Source organism: Bactrocera dorsalis, chromosome 2 (genome assembly GCF_023373825.1).
Source record: "Bactrocera dorsalis isolate Fly_Bdor chromosome 2, ASM2337382v1, whole genome shotgun sequence".
NCBI lineage: Eukaryota > Metazoa > Arthropoda > Insecta > Diptera > Tephritidae > Bactrocera > Bactrocera dorsalis.
In genome coordinates, this window is record NC_064304.1 from 33,203,510 (window position 1) to 33,227,217 (window position 23,708).

Consider the following 23,708-nt stretch of genomic DNA (forward strand, 5'->3'; position numbering starts at 1 on the left):
CAGGAATTTCAATTCACGCCCCTCCAACTAAAAATCACACACGCCACCCACGCGATCATGCCGGTCAAAATCATAATTTATTACAAATTTAATTGAATTCTGCGACTTTTCCCAATTCACCATGCCACGCTACGCACACCAACACTCGCCGAGAATTTTTTACGGTGTCTCGTTTCGTAATATCTAACCCTTTTTAAATCCGGCAACCACATATTTCAATATTCACATTGTCTCTATGCGCGGCTAACCCTTTATGAATATGAATAAATGACAAGCTTTCGGCTGCACGGCTGCTCAAATGTGTGTGTATGTGTGTAAATATGTGCATATGTGTTTGTATGTGGCTGTGCCGCAACGTCTGGTATCAGTGGACGTTACAACGATTTTAATAAAATTATACAAATCCACGGACGCTGGCACGCGTTGCTATTCGCCGACTCGTCACTGAAGGTCTACGCAATTTTCTATTCAATTTGCATTGCTTTGGTGGAATTTTAAAACATTTTAAAATTGAATAAAATTCACTCATAGCCAGCTCAACTCAACTTACAGATTACTACACATACACACAACTTTTTATGTGCGCATACCTCTAACTGCGATTGCGAAGGGGTTGTTGCTCCTTTGCATATATATATATGTATATGCGTGTGTTCCCCCATACTTGAGGAAGGCTGATGAGCGCAGGAAGACACGAGAATTATGGTTAAAGGCACACTTGCCGGCTTACAGCGCTTTGATCTTGGCAATGGTGCTGAAAATTGTTTTCAAAACACGTTTCTGTTCAAATAGTTGAGCCGGTAAGATATGCCAAGCTCTGCGATGGCTATTGGCTGGTCTGAAGTGTCAATCGGATGGATAAAAAGATATGCTTAGTTTGGAGTAGAAATACGACTGGCTTAAAAAGAGTAAAGGTAAAAAATTGGATATATAGGAAAGGGCGTATGTTTGATTTAAAATTGAGATTTGAACAGATGATCCCACTGATTATAGCCCTTGGGCACTTGCAAATATTATTCGAATAGCTTTAAAGGAAAGATAGCTAACTCAAAGCTGGACCATGAGAGCCAGTCTACTTTTTAAGTACACAAAAAACATATTAACTTAAAGGGTGAGAAAAAATTCTCTATCTGAATAAGAGATATAGTCTAAATACAATTTTACTAATACTTTCTCTGAAATCACTTTAAGGAGAAACACAGGTATCGATAAATCTAATATCATAATATTTTATTTTACTTCAAAGTCTTCAAATCAAAAAGTCAGAATAAAAACTTCCTATAGTTGAAACTAAGATGGTGTATCGACAAAGCGCCTAAAACTCATTAAAAATCTTGTTTAATCGTTTCTTTTTCATTTCCACTAGTTCAACTGGATGTCTGATGGAGTGATATTCGAAAAGTTTTAGCCTTGATCTCGAAAGGCGGACAGCTAAGAAGGAAGTATGTGATGATTCTGCCTCGTCTTCTTCTAAGAAATAAGAAGAGTTTGGAAAGATTTAAAAACTCACCGGCGATACCGATTTGGCTATTGCCAAGAGCTTACAAGATCTTCAAAAGTTAATTTCCGGTCATTCTACATTTATTTACCGAGGCTTAGAGACCTTAACTATAGTTCCGCAAGGCATCAGCATTCTTACTTATCTTATCGAGAAGTAACTCCATAAGATTGGTATACAACTAATCCCGAGTAATTGAGTCACTCAGTCATTGGGCTCAAGGCTCGTCCTACTATCGGAGTAGCAAATCTACTGCCAGCTCCATGAAAGAAACATCTGCTTGAAAATTAAATGATGCCCATCGATCCACCAGTAAAACTCAAGCATACAGTGGCCGAAGTGATATCCGTTCCCTTTCTACTTTTCTCTAAAAGCTTAAAGAGCTTTACTCTAGTTCCGCAGGCGAATAGCATTCATAATTATCTTATCTAGAAGTAACTCCATTGATAATGTGGCTAGGCACTCTTTCACTCATCTCGAGCATGCGATCAGTAAGTATAAAGCTAGAAACGCCGTTCTACTATCAGAGTAGCGCTGTTGTTACTAGGAATAATGCCTTATATATTATCTACATCTAAAACTTCTCTCAACGTCTAGTTATCAAGGAGTACGAATATCTATTACCGTCCTGTATTCAGAGTCTATATCGGATTCTCTGAAGGTGGTTGCATTCCAGAGCAGCAGATCTACTGCTACCCTTATAGTCAGAAGCCTGAAACTAGAGTTGATGAAGGATTTCTAATAAGAGGTTCTTCTACCTATCTCACTGATGTTATATACACCAAAATGTTTCTGAATGTGACTGGAATATATCTGTATTTACCTCTGTCGATGCAAACAATAAATAGAGAATAAGTCAGGTATTTTGATAAAAATGTTTACCATGTGAGCGAAATTGGCTCTATTTAACTAGGAAATTTTATTCCGAGTTCACTTATATTTTACACTTCCATTTTACACTCATATTAACTCAGTTTAGTGAACTCACAACTACATGCAAACTAATAAAACAAATAATAAACTTAACCACATACATTTATCAAATTATCCCTTTATATTTTCACAATTCCCCTAATTCAAGCAATTTGTAATAAAAATGCTATGGAAACTTCACTGCAAGGCCTGCCACATTTCATTTCATATTTTTTGTAAGCTTTTGACTTCTTGACCGCTGCAGTATGCCCAGCATTTAGCCACAGCAAGTGAGCTGGCGAGCATGTGTTTTTCGAAATTATTAAAATCCTTAATAGGAACATAAATAAAACTTAAACCAGGCGACCCCTCGTTGCATTAACCGAACCACGAAGCCCGACACAGTCTCACACATACGTCCACACTTATATAATAGAAGAGAGATAGCCAGTGATACCCACTGATACCCGCTGATATTAGCAGTGTCATTAGCGTGTATATCCCTCGGAGTTTTCTCACTTCACTTCACTGCAGTGAGGGGCCACAAATGCCACAAAGCAGTTACACACATACACACAACACACACACACAAATGCACTCACATTTAATCTCACGCTTTGCAAATACACTCACATCTGTTTTCCCGGTCTAAGCCGACTATCCCTAAATATTTCATCCCCTACGCGCCCGAGTGGCACCAAAAGGATAATAGACGCTCAACGGCAGAAGACAAAAGTCAGACAAGTAAACTGTGACTCTATGATTTCCAACGCGCACACTTTTCCTGTACTTTTGTGTGTGTCTGTGTCTGTGTTGGTGCTTGTGTGCGTGTGTGAATTTCATTGCCGCCTGCTGTGAGATAAATATCGCATGTGTACATTTGTTTATCGTCTGCTGGTCATCTCAATGCCACTCCAAAAAGCGAGGGGACAATTTACACACGGCGCTTTCTATTTTTATTGTCCTTTAACTAATTTTTCTGCTGTTTTATTTGGCGTTAATGTCGTGCGTACAGCACATCTATTAAAATTACGTAGAAACAACAACAATAAGTCTCTATATCAATACTATTGAGTTGAAAGCAGTGAAAGTCCTTGATGGCACACACATACTTTCAAAAATGTGTTTGCCTCAATAGAAAATAAAGTTGCATAACCAACTACTCGTGACCCCTCATGTGTGCGTTCGCCTCAAATAGCCATTTTGCGCTGCATTTATCATTGGTGCATTGCATCAGCTTGCCAGCGTCGCATGCCCTCGCTGTTTAACGGTAAATTATTTCAATATTTTGACAGTCCACCCTCCGCAGCGATTTTCACAACATTTAAGCGTGCACTTTAGCGCATTTAGGACTCCGTCGGTCGTCCTTTTGGCATCCTTTAATTTGAGTGATTTTTTTTAGGTTTTTCAGCGTTTGTTTCGCTTTGCTTTCTTTCCACACAATTCGCCTTCACTTGTGCGGTCGTCGACTGGTCGGCACTGGCGGCATCGCAACTATTTTGAGGGTTGAAATTAATTCCAAGTAGGTGGACAGCCTTTGGCCGCAATAATTCTTAGCGCGGGAATTTTTGGGCGAAAATTTATGGCGCATGCCACCCCTCATGTTGGAGTTGATAATGAATTTTTATTATGCAGCGGAAGCGCATGATGCAAAGTGATATACACCAACACACATACACACACACATTAATATGTACTTATATTGCAGAATTAATGTTGCAACCCCGTTAACTGGCTGTTGCAATGCATTATATGAACTTGCAACAACATTAATGCTTGCGCTTGTGTGAATATATATGTGTGGAAGTATGTCTGTGTGACTTATTTGCTTTGTTGTATAGTACAAGTGCTTGTAATATATTTTGCAGCGAAAATTAAAACTTAAAACTTCAAATTTATGGTATTATGTTAAAATTTGAATACAGTTGAAATAAATATTATTTTTGCAAAGCTTAAACTTCGAATTCGAAATAATTATTGCTCCTGAAGATTTTTATCAGTGAAAAGTTAGGTAGAATGAGACAATATTTCGCATGTTTACGAGCAGAAAAATACGCTCTCGTAGCCTTCCTTGATATACATGTGTAGAAAGCCGCTTTCAGTAACATCCACTCCAAGTACGCATTGATCACGCTTAAAGATCTGGGTATCTCTGAGCCTCTCGTGAAATTTATTGAAGAGATTGTGACCTGCGCTGTTGATGTGGCGTTAGCGGTTTGAGATAACTTCCCAAATACCCTAGCTAATTTTTTATACGAGTACTCGTATAAACAATATTAAATGGCATAAATTGATAGGCCGTGTTGTGCAGAATAAACTTAAATGCTAGAAAGACAGAGCTAGTATTGTTTACCAGGAAACACAGGATTCCACAGATTTCCACAGATCATGCTGCCACTAATAACTGGTACCAGAATTACATTAGAAGAAAACACAAGCTGCTTGAGACTAATTTCAGTTAGGAAGCTCTCATGGAAACCACATTTAGACGCAAGGACCTTTAAAAGGGTGGGGGTAACAAAAGGAGAGTAACGCCTCCCGTAGATCATTGGCTCTACACATCAGTTGTAAATCCGATTACGATATCTTGTAGAATAGTTTGGTGGCTTATAATGAAAAAGAAAGGCATATGGAAAGCATAAAAAGAAGAGCTAGTATAGGCATTAGTGAAAATCTTAGAACAACTCCAAGTCAGTTACTAAACGATATTTTACATTTATTAACCGGTGACTTGTGCTGTAAGCAGCTGGCAGCAAGTCAGCTCTTAGACTGAATCGTACCCATTAGTCGCCTGTAATAAGTGGTATCCTAAGATACCTGGTAAGTTTCCGTTTTCACCCAATACGACGGATTTTCGAAGATCTATAGAATTAAACTTAAATTCGATGTTCAATATTACCTTCGCTTGCAGGAAAGTAGTGCGATTGATAGAGATAAAGAGACAAGTGTCTACGCGAATGGGTCTAAATTGGAATATCGAGGTGGAGGTGGTGTATTTTCAGCAAAATTGGAGATCACTGTAATTAAAAAAAGTCATCTTTTTCTCTCAAAGAGAGAGCCCATAACAAGAAATATATGTATATAAACTAATTTAATCAAATATTGTGAAATACATAGGCTGCTATATATATTTCCGGACTAGGCAACACTAAGTGTTGCCAGGTGTAATCTGACTTTTCCATTGGAAAGTTTGACATTTTCTAGCATAACATCACTCAGAACGTTTTGTCATTTAATCATGAATTGTTTTATTTACAGGGAATTAAAAAATTCATCTCGTCCAAAAAATGGAATTAACTCGTGAACATTTTCGTGCGATCATTTTTCACAACTTTCGACGTGGATTATCACGACAAGAGTGCAAGTGCATCGATGAACTAAAATCTTTGTATGGCTATGAAGCACCATCCTATAGCACTGTGAAAAACTGTTACAACGAATTCAGTCGTGGCCGACGCTCGCTCAAAGACAAATTCCGTAAAGGTCGTCCAAAAACAGCCGTTGTGCCAAAAAACATCGATGCCGTACGTGAACTGATATTGCAAGACCGTCATGTTACATACCTTCAGATAGAGGCATGCCTATGCATTTCTCCCACCAGCATACATTCGATATTGCATGAACACCTGGCCGTCAAAAAGGTTTGTTTTCGTTGGATCCCGCACAATTTGACAATCGCTCAAAAAAAGGCTCGTGTGGATTGGTGTAAAGAAATGCTGAAAAAATACGATCGCGGTGCTTCAAACGACGTTTATAAGATCGTCACAGGTGACGAACCATGGATCTATGCGTATGAGCCCGAAACAAAACAGCAATCGACCGTGTGGGTCTTCCAAGACGAGCCAAATCCAACGAAAAAAAAAAACATTTTCTTTGATAAATATTCCTATTTTCATTATTAGGCCAGAAATATATATAGAAGCCCTCGTAATAAAATGATCCCCTAGAGGAGGGTCAAACCACGTCAAGTGGTCCATGAAAATTTCGCAAAATCACCGATTTTGAAAATTACCAGTTCATTAAGAAGGGGACCATATGCATGCCAAGTGATGTAAATATTTCGTCAAAATTCTTTTTATACCCTGAACAGGATATATTAAGTTTGCCACGAAGTTTGTCACACCCAGAAGAAAGCGTCGGAGACCCTATAAAATATATTTTAAATGATCAGTATGTTGAGCTGAGTCGATTGAGCCATATCCGCCTGTTTGTCTGCCAGTCTGTCCGTCTGTCTGTCTGTCTGTATATATCAAAATAGTCCCTCAGTTTTTAAGGTATCGTTTTGAAATTTGGCAAAAGTCATTTTCTCTTCAAGAAGCTGCTCATTTGTCAAAACTGCCGATACAAACTGAACGATTGGAATCAAGTTCTTGTATGGAAACTTTCATATTTGACGATATATCATCACAAAAGTTGGCACAGGATATTTTTTAAGGCAACAATGTAATCTCCGAAGAAACTGTTCAGATCGGTTAACTATAGCGTGTAGCTGCCATACAAACTGAGCGATCGGAATCAAGTTCTTGTATGGACAACTTTCACATTTGACAAGATATATTCACGAAATTTGGTATAGATTATTTTCTAAGGCAACAATGTAATCTCCGAAGAAATTGGTTAGATAGGTTAACTATACCATATAGCTGCCATACAAACTGAACGATCGGAATCAAGTTCTTGTATGGAAACTTTCACATTTGACAAGATATATTCACGAAATTTGGTATAGATTATTTTCTAAGACAACAATGTAATCTCCGAAGAAATTGGTTAGATAGTATAACTATAGCATATAGCTTCCATACTAATTGAACACTTAGTTACTAGAAGAAATGCACCTGTGGAAGGTATATTAGCTTCGGTGCAGCCGAAGTTAACGTTTTTTCTTGTTTTATGTTTCAGTTGTAATTCAGATTTTAACAACAGCACATAGTGCTGAATAAAGTATTTATATTATAAAAGTTTAACTTTGTTTTAATAATAAACAAAACCTAAACAACAGTACATACTTAGTGCTAAGAAGTAATTTGTATTCGTCGGTAAAATCGTACGACAATTTAGTTTGACAAATGCTTTTTCCTACTGGGCTGATTGGGCATTGAGTGATAAGGAGACAACTGATTTCGGTGCATGTTGTTTTTGAGTGATTAACAACAAAGAACCAATTTTAGCGGAATTCGTGGAATTCGTTCGTTGAAATTTCACATGAAACCGTCTGTGTTTCACATGAAATTCACATTAATTGTTCTGTAAATAATAAAATATATTATAAGTAATAACCCGACCCCGAACTTTGTGCCCTAAAAAAAACGGGGTCAGCAGAATTTAACAGAAGAAGCAACTGATTTCATATCAATTGTACAGCTTGATAACATTATCGGTGCTTGACTTTATTTTTCGACAATGAATTGCATATAAAAAGGCTTGTTATGACCAAACATACATCAGTTCTGTTTCTTCGTCGCTCCAGCTAAGATGAAAGCAACTACTTTAACAGTTTTGGGGTCAATCCTTGTTTTGTCATTGCTAAAAGATGTAGTAAGTAGAAATTGCGTCTGCCTTTTTTTATACAAAAAAAAAGTTGTTTGACATGTAACATTATATTTATAAAATATATATAAAATTTTTCGCGTATTTTTGTGATGTACACTTTATAAGTTGTTCAAGTGCGAAGCTCTTTAGTTTTCATATTTTTTCAGATTTTATTGTACAATTGTTTCATCCTTCTTTTTGTACAGACATATGCATATACAGTGAATTTGAACTTTCCGTCAAAGCCCGGTTTCTCATCACGGAGTACATTAAATTGTAATAGGGGTTATCATATCGTGGTTAGAAAGGCTATTTTATTTCATAACGGTAATATGAGGAACGAAAGAGCATCATATCCGCCAAAGATGGCGTGTGATTTGGAACAAACATGCAACTTTGAACTTGTACGTGAACAATATAATTATCTGTCACCAGCCCCGGCAGGAGATTTAGAACTTACTATTAATTACGATTGTAAACGTGATAACTTTCAAGGAAATCCAAGAAGAATAACAGATTATGGAAAAACCGAAATGTGTCCCCAAGACTCTTTTGTTCAGAAACACGTTGCTTATTTTAACGATGATAGAATCGCCTCTGATTCACAACAGGCAAAAACGGAAAGGGAATTGATTGCCATGAGCGTATGTGCTCAAGTCAGACGTTTTAGGGAACGCAATCCAAATGCGCCAATCGATCCATATCTTGGCACAGTGTTTTTGATACATGAAAAAAATTCACGTAACCCTAATTTCATGCCGAGTCCAGGTAATAACAGAAAATGTCAACTAACGGCAAATGCTCTTGCCCGTTCATATAGGTATGATTGTCGGAGGGACGCCATTAAATGGACTTGTAATTACGGTGGCAAGGAGATAGATGTGGCTAAACATGACAAATATAATAGCCATTTAGACTAAGAACCCAGGCTCGAACCAAAACCGTAACCGTAATCGAAACCGGATTTCCTCCCAGACTGCTTGATTGGAAAGTGAACACATCACGAAACACAACACAGTGTACATTACTACAATTTGGATAATTTTATTTCTTTATTAAAAACATATTTACAATTCAATATTACATATATACCAAGAAAATAACAATTCTTAAATTGTCAAGTAATAAATTTTTTCCGCTTAATATATCAATAAATGTTTAACAATCATTCCACCACATCTATACTTGTGATTCCGGATTCTCTTAAACACTTTGTTGCATTTTTTACACATAAATCTTTCCTTTCTTTCCGCTCTTATCTGGCATGTCTTAAGATGTTGAGACATTTCTGCTTTGTCAACCTGATAACCACTAAATATATCTACATGTCCTGAAGTAGCATAATTGCGGGACTAATGAATTACGTCGGTAGTTGAAAGTACTTGAATGTACTAAGGTAGTCGAAATTTCACTACATTCAGAAATTTGAAACGAAAGACACTCATTTCAAATGCCAAAATTTCGTCGGAATATTCATATTTACTGATATCAGGTAGTCAATTGAGCTTTTTCGTAAGTCTTAATTGATGAAGTCATATCTCCAGAACGTTTTAATATAATCTAGCATGTTTTTGTTTTATTTTTGAGAAAGCTTATCTCTGTGCAATAAGCAGAAAATTAACTGCCAATTACGCAAACAAGTAATCTTTGAATGTGTTATTTGATTAAACAATCGCATTCTCAGTCAGTCGTTCCGTCCTATTAAAAGAAAAGGTGAACATTTACTGATTTTGAGTAACCTATCTCCAGCTATTTGAATGAGTGAAATGTCACTGATAACGAGTGCACTGTGAGAGATGCACTTCAAAAAAGAAAGTTGTTACAGAAAATAACGAAATTATGTTTTTGCAATATTTTCAAACTGAAAAAACGTCGACTGTCGCTTCAAACATTTTCGTTCTAAGCAACATGCGAAATTAGTTGCTTTTGTTTTGGCTATATTTGTCTGGGGAGTCAATCAAAATTCATGCAATCTCTCTGTATCTGAAAACGTCTGCAAAGCCGTCATCGCATGTCGTTATTTTTTTGTAATATCCACGTTACCCTGTACCATGCATTATAGAGAATTCCAAAACCATAAGGAGCTGAAACTACAAGGTGCTTTTCAAAGTAAACAGAACCTTTTGAATCTAGCGCCCACTGGTGGCGCCATCTATATGTCGACTGGTGCGTTAGAATCTGCTATCTTTATCGATTGTTCAGTGACATGACATTTCATCTATTAGACGTGAAGTTAATATGTTTTAAGTGTCAGTATATTTGTGTTATCGGTGCGAAAATGAGCTTCGAACAAAGAGCCAACATTAAATTTTGTTTTAAAATTGGTAAAACTTTTATCGAAACGTTTCAATTGATGAAGCAAGTTTATGGCGATGATTGCCTATCCCGTAGCAGAGTGAACAAGTGGTTTCAACGTTTTCAAAGTGGTCGTGAGGATACAAATGACGATCAGCATCCAACCAAATGGGCCAATCAAAATCCGTGATCACCGGAACTTCCATGGAAACTGTACGTGAATTCATCAAAAATCAGCCCAAATCATTATAGAAATTCATGAAAATGGAATTGATCATCTCCAAAACATCTATTTATCGCATTTTGACCGGATATTTGGGTTTACGAAAGATGTGTGTACTGTTTGTTCCGCACAAATTGACTGACGACCAAAAATTGCTCAGAATCCAATTAAAGAAGTCAATTTAATCAAAAACAAACATTTAAGCCATTAACCACTCCCCGTATTCATCTGATTTGTCACCGTGCGACTTCTTCCTGTTCGAAAAAATGCATTTGTCCATGTAAGGAAAGCGTTATGCAGACGAAGAGGCCATTCAAAAGGCTTGCACCAGCATACTGGCGGCCATACCGGCCAACGAGCTAAAACACTATGCTTTTGGACCATGCAAAAAGCTGTATTGAAGCAGAAGGAGACTCTTTTGAATAAAATAAATTGATTTTGCCGAAGAAAACATTTGTTCTGTTTACTTTGGAACACACCTTGTATATAAGGCATAATATGATTACAAATATGTTTCCATAAAGTGATTTGTGTGAAATATACTATTTCAAAGTAAGGTAAGTAAGCTGAGTATTTTCCTACTTCGGCACTATATTTTTCGGCTGAAACTTTAACCAACGACCAGCTATTTCCCAATTTTATATTCAACCGTTTCAATAAGCAACAGAGATTCATATTCTTATCTAAACTAACCTAAACTTATCTCTGAAATTTGAAGGTCCTATCAGAGGAAGGGTAAAAAATAACTTAAGGACCAATTCGAAGTATGAAAAGTCATACTTTAATCTGTTTTTAGTCGGTTTTAAAGGGCAAAAAAATTATTCCTTTTTCTAAAAAATGGATTATTTAACAAGTTGTCAAACAACTACAGCACGCTAATCCGCTCATCCGTCAAGCCATCTTTCGGCATTGAAATCCACAAGTACTGCGAAGTTATGAATTTCCAAATCCGCTTGCATACTACACGGCGCTTATTGGCACATAGTCTGCACCCTAACTGCTAGCCGACTCCAAACACGCAATTCAGCACGACTGCCATGACAGATAAATCACCGATACGTGGCAAATTAAAAAATGGAAAACCCATCGAAACAATTTTTAAGTGGCAACGAGTGCAATCGAATGCCGGCTGGCACTGTAGATTCGTCAGAGATTAGCGTATGGCTTGCAGACAGCCAGCGGCGTCAGTAATAGGCAGCGTGCAACTTGCAACACATGTGGCACATTAGGGACATAAAGATAGGATGAAATGCAAGCGCATATTTTAACTTATGTGAGAGAAATATAGATAAACACACGCACACTAACATGCATTTGTGTGAGCCATTGAGATGCAGCTTCGCGATAAGCTTCGCTCTTAGCTGACACTGACATTTGCGAGTTTATCAACGATCAAAAATTGATACATCCAAATTATGCCGAGGACTTTTCTACTTTTCACATTATTAATGCAGCACTTTTAGTGAGAGCGCCTCTGTTTGTGTGTGTGTGTTTGGGTGGGTGCGGTAGAAATTGCATTGAAATTGCGCGCACGGCGACTGGAGACCCACCAAAGTGAAGTTATGAGATTGCAATTTTGCAGATTGTTGCTGACACGACATGTGTTGTCATTTTGCAAGCGAGTAGGAGAGGGGAGGGAAGTTTGAAAATTACCCAACAACAACCCTTGAGCTGGCTGATGCCACTGATTGTATTGCAATAAATACTTTATCGACTGTTGTTTGGGGAGTTGAATGCTTGCATGGATTTGCTTCACTTTGCCACATGCAACTCTGCGCACAATTGTCGCGCATAAGTGCCTGTATGTATGTGTGTGTGTGTTGTTGTTGTTGAGGCAGTTGTGCAAATCGCTTTGCCACGGCTTATCAACATCTTGTAAAGAAATTGAAACAATTTACGGATTAAATTTCCAATGCACACTCAAGCGTGTTTAATATTTAATATACCGTTACCAATGTTGCGCTAGCAGTGGCGGCGATGCAGTCAAGCGTTTGCAAAATTGTAGAAAAAAATTTAATAAATAAGAGAAGGAGAATAAGAATGCAAAGTGGTTGAATGAAAACATATTTGTGATTTGATGAAAGCGGAGGGAAGGTGTTGGATTGCTTTTTTTTACCATCGAAGTTTTCTTAGTGGATGCTGTAGCTTAACTCGGATTTTTGATAGTTCCGAAATTCTAAAACAGGGGTTTCTTTCATGCATAGGTCTTTAAATAAGATTTCTTGAAGAACATGAACAAAATTTGTTTCAAATTAATAAAAGATCCTCAAGTGCGTCGTTCGCTGAGCACATAATCATGGTTTCAAAAAAAAAGTCTGGCTTCCATTCCATCACTCGGATTTCAGTTAGCAACGGATTGCAAATTACATCCAAGTGAAAGTTAAATACTGATGATTTCAGTACCAACATTTTTCTTGGCACAACAATATAAGCTGCCAAAATATTTAGTTCTATTTTTTTGTTTTGAAAAAAGCATCGCTAGAGACAAAGTGATGATGCTCGCTGACCTCGCACGCAGAGACGGTACGTACCAACGCTAACCACTCGACTTCGATGAAGCTTCCTTTCGGAAAAGACGAAACGATCAGCTCAAGTGACTTTCGTAAGCTTGAGCTTAACAACAGTAAAGCGGTTATTGCTGCAGTTATCAGTTAAGCGGAAAGTTTCTCCAAATCGTTTAACGCCGTTTACACGCTCAATTATAGTAAGACAGATCGAGATCGAGTTCCCACGACCTCAAATAATTGATTGTTTAAACAAAAGTGTGAAGTCAAAAAAAGTTCGCCATTAGATTATGTACTAGTTTCAAAAGATATGAAATACCAACGACCGACGTATTATAATATATTGGCAGTATCTTGGTAACTTGCGAAGATAGAGCTACATCAAAAAATGTATATATTTTCATTAAAAGCGTTCTAAATTTTAACTTACGACCCCAAGTAGGTAATAGCTGCTAAAATAAATTACAAGGGGAGTATATTTCCCCATTCTTCTAACTATAACGACTTCTTATCTTTCTAACTTCCACAAAAAAGAGAGGTTGATAGTCATTTTTTGGGTTTCCTGTCCATATTTAACTACATCAAAGACCGTTCTTTTGCCATTCATAAAAGTTGTACCACTGAGGTTAAGTACTGTAATTTAAGTATCTTTAATGGTTTTGTCAATCACGTTAATACCACTATCTCAGTAATTTATCTTTAAATCATATGACGATGTCGGATCTCCCGTAGTCTTTAGAAAATGTATAAACCTCTTGTTTTGGTGTAGGCATCATCTGATTCATCAATATTAGAGAGAACTGAGAAAAAACTACCAACTGAAATAAAAAAGTTTTCGGAATGCATTTGCATGCTCTTTAAAATAATTACTAGAAAAACTACATATTTACTACTGTAGGCAAAAAGAAGTAAGACTTCTTAATTTAAATTTCGCCTGAAACCCCATTCGTCAAAATATTTTTTTTTTCTAGGTTGATATGACGAAAAAGTCTTCGGTGATAATTGTTTGCCGCGATCAAGTGTTTTTGAATGATACAAATTATTCAAAGAGTGTCAAGAACTTGTTGACGACGATCTATGATCGTATTGGCATCGGTGGAATATCGGAAAGATCAGTCAAAACCATTTTGAAAGATCGTTTGGGGCTAAAAAAAAGTTCGAAAATCCATCAATTTTTTCGAAAAACAGCGACGAGTTAACGTCTGGGAAACATAATAACTGACGATGAGTTTTGGATATATGCTTACAATCCTGAAAAATACGATCAATCGACCGAATATCGTGACAAAGATGAGCCGAAGCTGGAAAAACCACGTCAAAGTTGGTCAAAAATCAAGCTTATTGTTGTATACTGCATTGAGTCTTCTTCAGTTTTTCGCCAAATTTTCGTACCGCAATCACTGTATTCGGAAATTGACTTTAACAACTGTTTCGAGGATTGGAAAAAACGTTGATACAAGTATACTGAGTTCAAAGGGGACGACATAGATTTTGAAAAATAAATTTAGAATTTTAAAATTATTAACAAAATCTTACTATAAAAGATAGTACTTGTAGTATTATATATCACTTTATCGCAATCGAAACGATTCTCATAGGTTTCCAATGGGTTTTTTTTAGACATGTGCTTTTCAATGCGCCAATGCCATTTATATTCATAATAAACAGATTTACATCGAAACGTTTAAAAATCGCGCCAATTTCTTAGCCAAAAAACAGCTCGGATTGCAAAGAGTGCATCCACATAATCGTTAAGCAGGGTCGATAGTTGAAGTAACCATGGATCGGCTTCGCACCAGATTTACTCTGGTGGATAATACGAGTACCCAGAGGCTCTGTACAGTCCGCACCGAATACGCTTTTGGTGCTGTGGATCAAAATATCGAAAAAGATCCGAATAAGACCACCCGCTGTCGCCAACCACTTTTTGAAAAAAAGGATCTTGGATATCATAAATATTAATTCGTGCAAAAATTAAAGCCGAACGACCAACAAGCGCGTCACACATTCCGTGAATAAGCTCAAAACGAGATGGCCACCTACCACGACTTACATGAAAAATTTGTTCAGCGATGAAGTTAACTTTTGGAACGTTAATAACCAAAATTGTCATGGCATTGTTGAGATGTCAAGACAGCTGCAAAACGTCAGACCTTGATCGGCTCTATTGGCAAAGAGAAACGTATTTATTCAAAAATTAAGCCGGCCATAAAGCTGCAGTCAATGGGGAACGCAGTAGAACTACGATTTAATGATGTTTCGAACCTCATTTGGAGCATCTTAATCTGGACAACCTTTCATCGTAAGACTTAACACCGCTGGAATATTCTTTGTGCTCTTATGCAGACAAGAGTGAGACGATTGATGTATTGGAAGCGAATTTCGGCGCGTTAAGTAAGTGTTCGCAAATTGACCTTTCGGCTGGAATTTATACGAACCAGCCACAGCGGTCACTTGACCGAAATCATGCTTAATATATAATGGTAAACTCATATTGTATTTATAATAACGCTAAATTATTGGTCATGTCTAATTGTATGCTTCATTTCTTCTTGAACACCAAATCCATAAAACAAACCTACTTTAAGAGACATTTTCCATCAACCTATTGAATTTTTGATATGATGAAACACTTATAGAACTTATAAATCATTCGAGTATACAAAATATGATAAGCCAGGGTAAATATCCAGCAAGGAATGCGATAGCTCTTTCCTCAAGCTATAATTAAATCATCATGAGAAAGAAGATTGCATGTGGAGGCAACTTATCTCTACGATAAATTAACTTTCCATATTTGTGCGCTTAAAAGACTGGATACTGCTTTACCTTAGATATTCTAAATTTTCAACCTGCTTTTGAATGACTTTTTAGTTTTTAAAAAACATTATCTGTTTCCTGATCATTTTACACTTCACTGTGACACTCGCTATACAAATATGCTTATTACTCTTGACTAGACAGTCGACATGCGGGCAAATAGGTAGGCAGACAGTTGGCGCTTTGGCAAAGAGAAAGCAAACACACACACACACAGCTGTGGATGATATGCTCACAAGTGTGCAGACTGTCAGCGGAGGCATTCGCAGCGAAATATTGTTTGCGGATATTTATGTGTGGGTGTTTTTGTCTGTGTGCGTGTGGGAATTTTCATGCTATTTGTTATGGTTTGGCTCGAAGCGGTGCAACCGATTGGAAAATCCAGAGTCGTAACCGATACATTCATTGTAATATGTACTGCATATTGCCACAATTTAGTTACATATTTATGAGCACGAATCGATGTTGCTTGCAGTAACCGATTTGATGCTGTTGTCGGTGGGAGTTTTTTTTCCACAGTTTTGATTTCTTTTTTTTACATTTCTTGGTTTTTAGGTTTTGTTTTTCGATTTTTTATTATTTTTGTTGTTGTTGTTTATATGTCTTTTATGCATTTGCACTCGCTGCGCATTACACACGCTCGCCTGAGTATTCAATAAAAATTGCGAAAGAAGAATCGCACCCATACATCCATATTAAGCAGCCGCAACTGCGCTGCCCCTTGAAATATGCTACAATTTTTATAAATGCTCACTTTGCTTGCTGTTTGTCTTTTATGTTTTGTTGTTTTTGTTTTATGTTTTTTTGTCAGCTGTTATTAAAGACAACAAAACTGCAATAAAAATGTTGCATTGTAAATGTTTTTTGTGTTGTTGTTTCGCTAGCCTTGCCATACTTGTCGCTTTTTCAGGGTTGTCCAAAAACTTGCCGCCTCTTTGTTGTTGTTGAACGCCTCCACTGTGCTGCTCATTCGACTTTTATACACACAGTTATATAAGAATTTATTACATGTATTGTTGTTGTTATTACGGCGTTCGCTACAGTTAGTTTTATTATTATTGTTGTAGCTGTCATGTTTACCCTTCAAATAAAATGCGAATCGATGCGCTTTCACCGACAAAGGGGGGCGATCGCTAGCAATGCATATGTGTAGGGACACACACACACTCTTATACATAAAGCTCACTCACACACACTTATATTAGTATATATGTATATGTTCGTGTGCTTGCAGTTGAAGCGTGGGTGCGTCTACTTAAACGCGGCGCACAAGTTGCATTTTTTCCTCACACACATACAAGTATGCATACATAAGTAAGCATGTGTGCATAAGTGTGCGTGTAACTGTAAAAGTTGCTGACATAATTCACTTCGTTATGCTTTTAAAGTGGCAGTCGGTAATTTGTAGCATTTATTTTTATATCCGCTTCAATTTTGTACATACAAACAACAACAAAAACCAAACTATCCACCCGCCCCAATACAAGTACAGCTGTTGTTGTCTTCTTTTTTGGTGGTCATTTCATGCACGAAACACACACACAACACACGCACACCGCTCTTAAAAAGAAGAGCAACAACTCTGGCGAGGGTGCGCCACAAATGCAACTCTTCTTGTGCAACTATTTAATTAATTATTTTCGAAAAAATAGAGATAAATGAGGTGCACTTTTTTCTGCTCTTAAATTGTGGTTAAACTTAATTGTGATTGAGTGATTTATTTGTGGAGTGAACTCTTTCAAACTAATTTCGAAGAATCATGATAAATAGTCACATACTTTCAAGTGCATTTGGTTTGATTAAATTTTGCATGCTTCATATGAGATATTCTCATTCAATAATGAGAGGGGAATGAAGCAAAGAATTTTTGAAGAAAAGTAGTGCCGAAGCTATGAGTGCGTGTCAACTAGGCGTTGGATGGTGTGTTTGAACTCCAAGGAATTCGAAATGTGCAATTGAAACTTGAATACTAAAATCCAACTTAACTGCTTAGTACTGCCTTAAGTTATGTTAAAAAATTAAGATCATAATAAAAATGAAACTATAATAAATATTTTATGAAGGTTGATTTCTTATGCTTTCACACATCCCTCAAACGGTTCGGTCATGGATCACTGGCAGCACACATTGTTCATTTTTAAATTGGCAATGCTGCTCAAAACAAATATTTTTTAGACTCTCCAAACTTCCGTGGGATATTCGACAAACCATATTCTTCAACTCTGACCGCAAACTTGTTGTCCAAGGGATTCAAAGCTGTTCTTCCAAGCGGCAAAACATTTGCAGGTATGAAACAAGTCATATAGCTTTTAAGCCACGACAAAAATCTCGCCATGTCTAGTGTGCCGGTAAACTTTTGGCCCAGTTGTAACCTCTTTTTCACAGAAGTAAAGGGGTGTAACGTATTTACATTAGACACCCCAACAACCCATTACAGCAACAGCATGGATGGATTTGGAAGTTTGGTAAGACCAGTCAAAATAAATCTTGAGTGTATAGTAGAAGGTCTTGGAATAATATAAAACTGAGCGGCAATAACGCCTTTTTAGTATGACAATAAAAAGCACGTTTAATCTTCTTAATAGTGGTAGACCAACAACATTTTTCATAATTTCATAGCCTTGTAATACTGTCTTGTACTATTTTTTACGACACTTTGTACCTGACAAAAAGTTTACCAACCTATAATTTGAAACAAAAAGATGAAAAGTTAGGAAGGCCCAAGTTCGGGTGTAATCGAAAAATGTTTCACAATGCCTTGTAATCATTGAGATGACTCAAATATTGGACGATATATGCGGTATAAAGCGGTTCGAAAATCCGTAGATTATATATATGTCGTCTAAGAAATGTATTGACCCATTTCAAATCATTTTTAACACACAGACAGACTTGCCGCTATTTTCGGTTAAAAGTAAAATATGAGTACAGGAGTCCGCATATTCCACAGGTGCTCCTTGCTGCAGCGATCCCCAGTATTAAATTACAATCCCATATTTTATTTGAGTGCTTAGTTACACATCTTGAAGTCTTTTCATTACGGTATCTTCATTTTTACACGGATGGCCATACATGTGAAATTCAACTCGTATCGTCATCAAGATTATTTATGAATAGAGTTTATAGCCCTATATATATTTAGATTAGTTTTTGTAGCAACGTGTTGCAAGAGTATACAAATAATCGCTTTTCGTAGTATGCTATATTCACCCAGCCATAAACACCCAGCAGAGTTGGTAATTCGATTATCATGAATCATGAAACAGATCGGCACCACGTTTACTACAATGAATAATTCGCATCCTCAGAGACATACATAGCGCACCGCAGCTGGTGTTAATACTGTGGATCAGATTATCGAAGAAGACCTGAGTGAGCATTGAAGACAAACGACAATCAAGAGCGTGAAAGGACCCAAAATGAGATGATCACCGATCCTGATTTTTATACCCTCGCAACAAAGTTGCTAAAGAGAGTATTATTGTTTTGTTCACATAACGGTTGTTTGTAAGTCCTAAAACTAAAAGAATCAGATATAGGGTTATATATACCAAAGTGATCAGGGTGACGAGTAGAGTTGAAATCCGGATGTCTGTCTGTCCGTCCGTCCGTCTATCCGTCCGTCCGTCCGTCCGTGCAAGCTGTAACTTGAGTAAAAATTGAGATATCATGATGAAACTTGGTACACGTATTTCTTGGCTCCATAAGAAGGTTAAGTTCGAAGATGGGCTAAATCGGCCCACTGCCACGCCCACAAAATGGCGGAAACCGAAAACATATAAAGTGTCATAACTAAGCCATAAATAAAGATATTAAAGTGAAATTGAACACAAAGGATCGCATTAGGGAGGGGCATATTTGAACGTAATTTTTTGGAAAAGTGGGCATGGCCCCGCCCTCTACTAAGTTTTGTACATATCTCGGAAACTACTATAGCTATGTCAACCAAACTCTACAGAATTGTTTCTTTCAAGCATTTCCATATACAGTTCAAAAATGGAAGAAATCGGATAATAACCACGCCCACCTTCCATACAAAGGTTATGTTGAAAATCACTAAAAGTGCGTCAACCGACTAATGGCAGAAGGAAGCTGCACCCAGGCTTTTTTTAAAAATTGAAAATGGGCGTGGCGTCGCCTACTTGTGGACCAAAAGCCATATCTCAGGAAATGCTAGACCGATTTCAATGAAATTCGGTATATAATATTTTCTTAACACCCTGATGACATGTGCGAAATATGGTTGAAATCGGTTCACAACCATGCCTTCTTCCAATATAACGCTATTTTGAATTCCATCTGATGCCTTCCCTGTATAATATATACATTAGGCACCAATGATGATAGCGGAATAAAACTTTACACAAATACGGTATTTGAGCTAAGGTATCCCCTTGTGGAAAAATTGTCGTGATCCGACTATAACTTTTCAAGGTCCCTAATATCGAACACGAAGAAGAACTCAGTGGCTAACCTAACCTAACCTAATTTTTCATCGAAAATATCGGTAAATCTCTCAGAATTTAATTCTAATTAATTTTACAGCAAAATAAAAAATATGTAAATGACGGATAATGAAATCTCGATTATCACTTTATCATGCGAGAGTATAAAATGTTCAGTGACACCCGAACTTATCCCTTCCTTACTTGTCACAGGATAATTTTGTTCAAAGATGAAGCTCACATTTGGTGCGTTATTAAACAGAAGCATCGCATTTGGGGTGATGATAATATACAAGCCATTGTTGAGACCCCGATGGGTATGTGAAGTCGCTTGTCTACGCAGTTATGCCAAGGATTATTGACGAAAAATTATATACCGAACGTTATTGCTGACATACGGCATCAATAGGTCAAAAATGTGGCTTCTCGTTTTGAAGTCATTCGAGCCAGCCGTAATGGCAAACCCTTATCTTAATGATAAAACTAAGTTGTTATATAGGTTTTGTTTTTTCTTAAATGCAACATGTCTGAAAACACCCTTTATTCAATGAATAATAAGAATCATAGTTATAAATACTATAAATATGAGCAAGAAAAACTAAAACAGAAAGCCTCTTTTATTTTTTCCAAAATATGTGTAGAACAGTAAATTGCAGGCACTGATGCTTCGATGTCTCGAAAAAAGCATAAGTTGATGAAAGTATTTTAGAAGTTACTTAAATTAGGAGTGATTAACCTCGAACTTGGCCTACCTATCCAGACCACTCAGTGTTATTAATTTTCCAAAAAATAACTTAAATGGAGTTCTTTACTTATTTTTTTGTTACAGGAAGCTATAAAATATATGATGATGTTAGTCACATTCCTTTGGGTACGCTTTAAATTACCGCTAACTAGTAGAAGATACCATCCACACAGGGATGGCACAAACAAATATATTATTACTAATACATGCAAATGACATAATTTCTAAATTACATTATCAAGAAAGAACTGGATTAAACATAAAAAGTACAGCAAATATGCAAATCGAGCGGCATCAATACTCTTAATACGCAGCAGATTAAAGTCGTTAATTTGACAAAAGAGAACATGCGTTGATTTAAGAGGGACATTATTTAATTGAAATCCACAAGCTTTAAAGGCTTTCAGCGCTGACTGATAATTGATGAAAACAAATAAACGATTCAGCGCTGACAGACTATTTGTGGGATAGAAAATGAAGGGAGAGTGATAAGAGAGTGATATGAGAGTGATAGGAGATTGATAGGCGAGTGACAATTGAAGCAAAGCATACGACTTTGAAACGGATTAGAGCTTGGAATATGCAAATTACGCGCATCGAATTCAAGTCATTTTCACTACATAACTGTAAATATACCGTTATGTGTACTTTGTATTACTTGCCAGCGCATTTGGCGGAATTAATAACAACTGTAAAGCACAAAAACATAAAGTAAATGGGCAAAATACAACATAACCGCGCGCAAACAAAAGAGAGTGACTTAACGCGGCGCGGAAAAAAGTTTCGAAAAATTTCCAGAGCGTGCAAAGCATGCGTCGCTGAGCGCTGGCAAATAATATCGGAAAAAATTGATAAGTTCTTTTGTGCTGCCAATACAATTTTTTCCTCCTCCCACACATACATACATAGTTGTATTTGTGCTTGCGAATGGATAAAAAATTATGCACAAACAGCGCTTGCATATTATGCTGAACGAAATGGAAGAGAATGAAATGAAAAACGAGAATAAATGAATTTGAATTTGAAGTGGAGTAAAAACGAAAGTCACGTGCCAGCGATTTTGAGTAATTTTACAATTTGCATATGTTTTTGCAGCGAAACCGTAAAAACGCAACAACAAGCACAATATGCAATGCAAAATATTGCACGCGGCAAGAAAAACAGATTCAACGCACACACACATGCAAACGCATGTGAGTTGTATAATTGTATTTTAAATTAAATTATAACTAGTGCAAATAACGCACAATGAACGCATACAACGCGCTGTGGTTATATAAAAAGTGTGTCAATAACAACACAAAATAGTCAAATGCTTATGTAAAAGCGAGGGTAGTTGCATATGTCAGTGGAATGAGTGAAGCTACTAATCCAATGCAACACTGCGGAGATTAGTCGAAGGTAACCGCACAAATTTTAACATAGAATCATCAGACATATACAAACATTCCTGAGTTTATTCTTAAGAGCCCCCATGACACGATCCCAGATCGAGTTATTGTTATCGAAGCCATGAAACATTGATTCCATGATTACGGAGCCGTGATTCCATAGATTAATATTCAGTGAAAGTCGTGCAGTTATTGAAAATTTGCCCCGTGTGAGTTGTTCATCCGTCTCTGCTAGTCACGTTAGAATCGAAAATGTTAAACAAACAATGATGCTTGACATAGTACTTTAGTGGACGTCTAAAATACGTTGTTACCGACGAAAAGAACAAAAAAAGACCAGAAAATAGTTTTGGATGACCGTAAAGTTAAGTTGTTCTAGAGAACAGGCACTCTAAAGATATCAGCTGAAGATATACATACATCATATAGTTTACGAATATTTGGGTATGAGAAAGCTCTGTGTAAAGTGGGTGCCGCATGAGCTCACTATTGATCAAAGACAACGAAAAACGATGACACAAATACATGACTTGAGCTTCAAATTGCTTTATTTGGTAACCTCTAATTTTGCTGCTGTAACTAGTGACGTACACCCGGTAGTACTCTTTATCGCCTCCTGAATGAAAGCGGCGAAGTTGTGCTCATCGGATTCCGTTATTGCGATACGATAAGGCATACCGTTTGTGGTTCTCCCTGTAGTCGAAGCGTTAGTCGATGCAGTGTCGATTATTTTTATTATTTTGCTTTTATTGTTTACGTTTAGGTTTGTTCTCACTAGTCATCCGGAGAGGGTTGGTCACTTGTACAGAGAGGTGATATTCGTAGAGAAGGCATTTGTTTCCACCGAAATCGCCTAATCATCGGAGTGGACCGTTCGCGATCAACAACTTGCTTAGCTTCCGCTAACCAGACAGCTCTACACCTTGGCTTAAACTGGTGTTAGTGGAGGTATGCTAAGACCTCATGACTTATGAGGTATCACTCTTAGCATGACAGAGAAATGTCTATTCTCATTTGGGATGCGCCTAATATTATTACGTAAGCCCTTTCACCGTGACAAGGCGACAGAAGGATTTATATTCAACTAACTATATGATTTATTTTTTGGTTTCTGTCACAAAGAAAAGCGAGGCGAAAAATCCTGTGATATTCACATCGGTTTTTTTGTAGAGCAAAGAGTCCAGAAAGAGAACATTTTTTCTCTGACTGACATATACTAAGTATATATGTACGTTAGTGTTTTTTCATAGAAATACGGAGGACCTGAACAAAGTTCATATTAAAACTATTGCCGAGAATATGAATTTAAGTAGGCAGCTATGCATCAGCCCAAAGGTGGTTTG

General features: G+C 37.1%; 1 protein-coding gene across 1 annotated transcript; it reads left to right on the forward strand.

Annotated features, from left to right (window-relative positions):
• Positions 1 to 7,794: 7,794 nt before the first annotated feature.
• Positions 7,795 to 9,118, forward strand: LOC105229818 (uncharacterized). Its single transcript, XM_011210320.4, has 2 exons — positions 7,795 to 7,948; positions 8,149 to 9,118. Exons 1-2 carry the CDS (start codon positions 7,886 to 7,888, stop codon positions 8,860 to 8,862), a joined length of 777 nt encoding a protein of 258 aa, XP_011208622.2. The 5' UTR covers positions 7,795 to 7,885; the 3' UTR covers positions 8,863 to 9,118.
• The last annotated feature ends 14,590 nt before the right edge of the window (positions 9,119 to 23,708 follow it).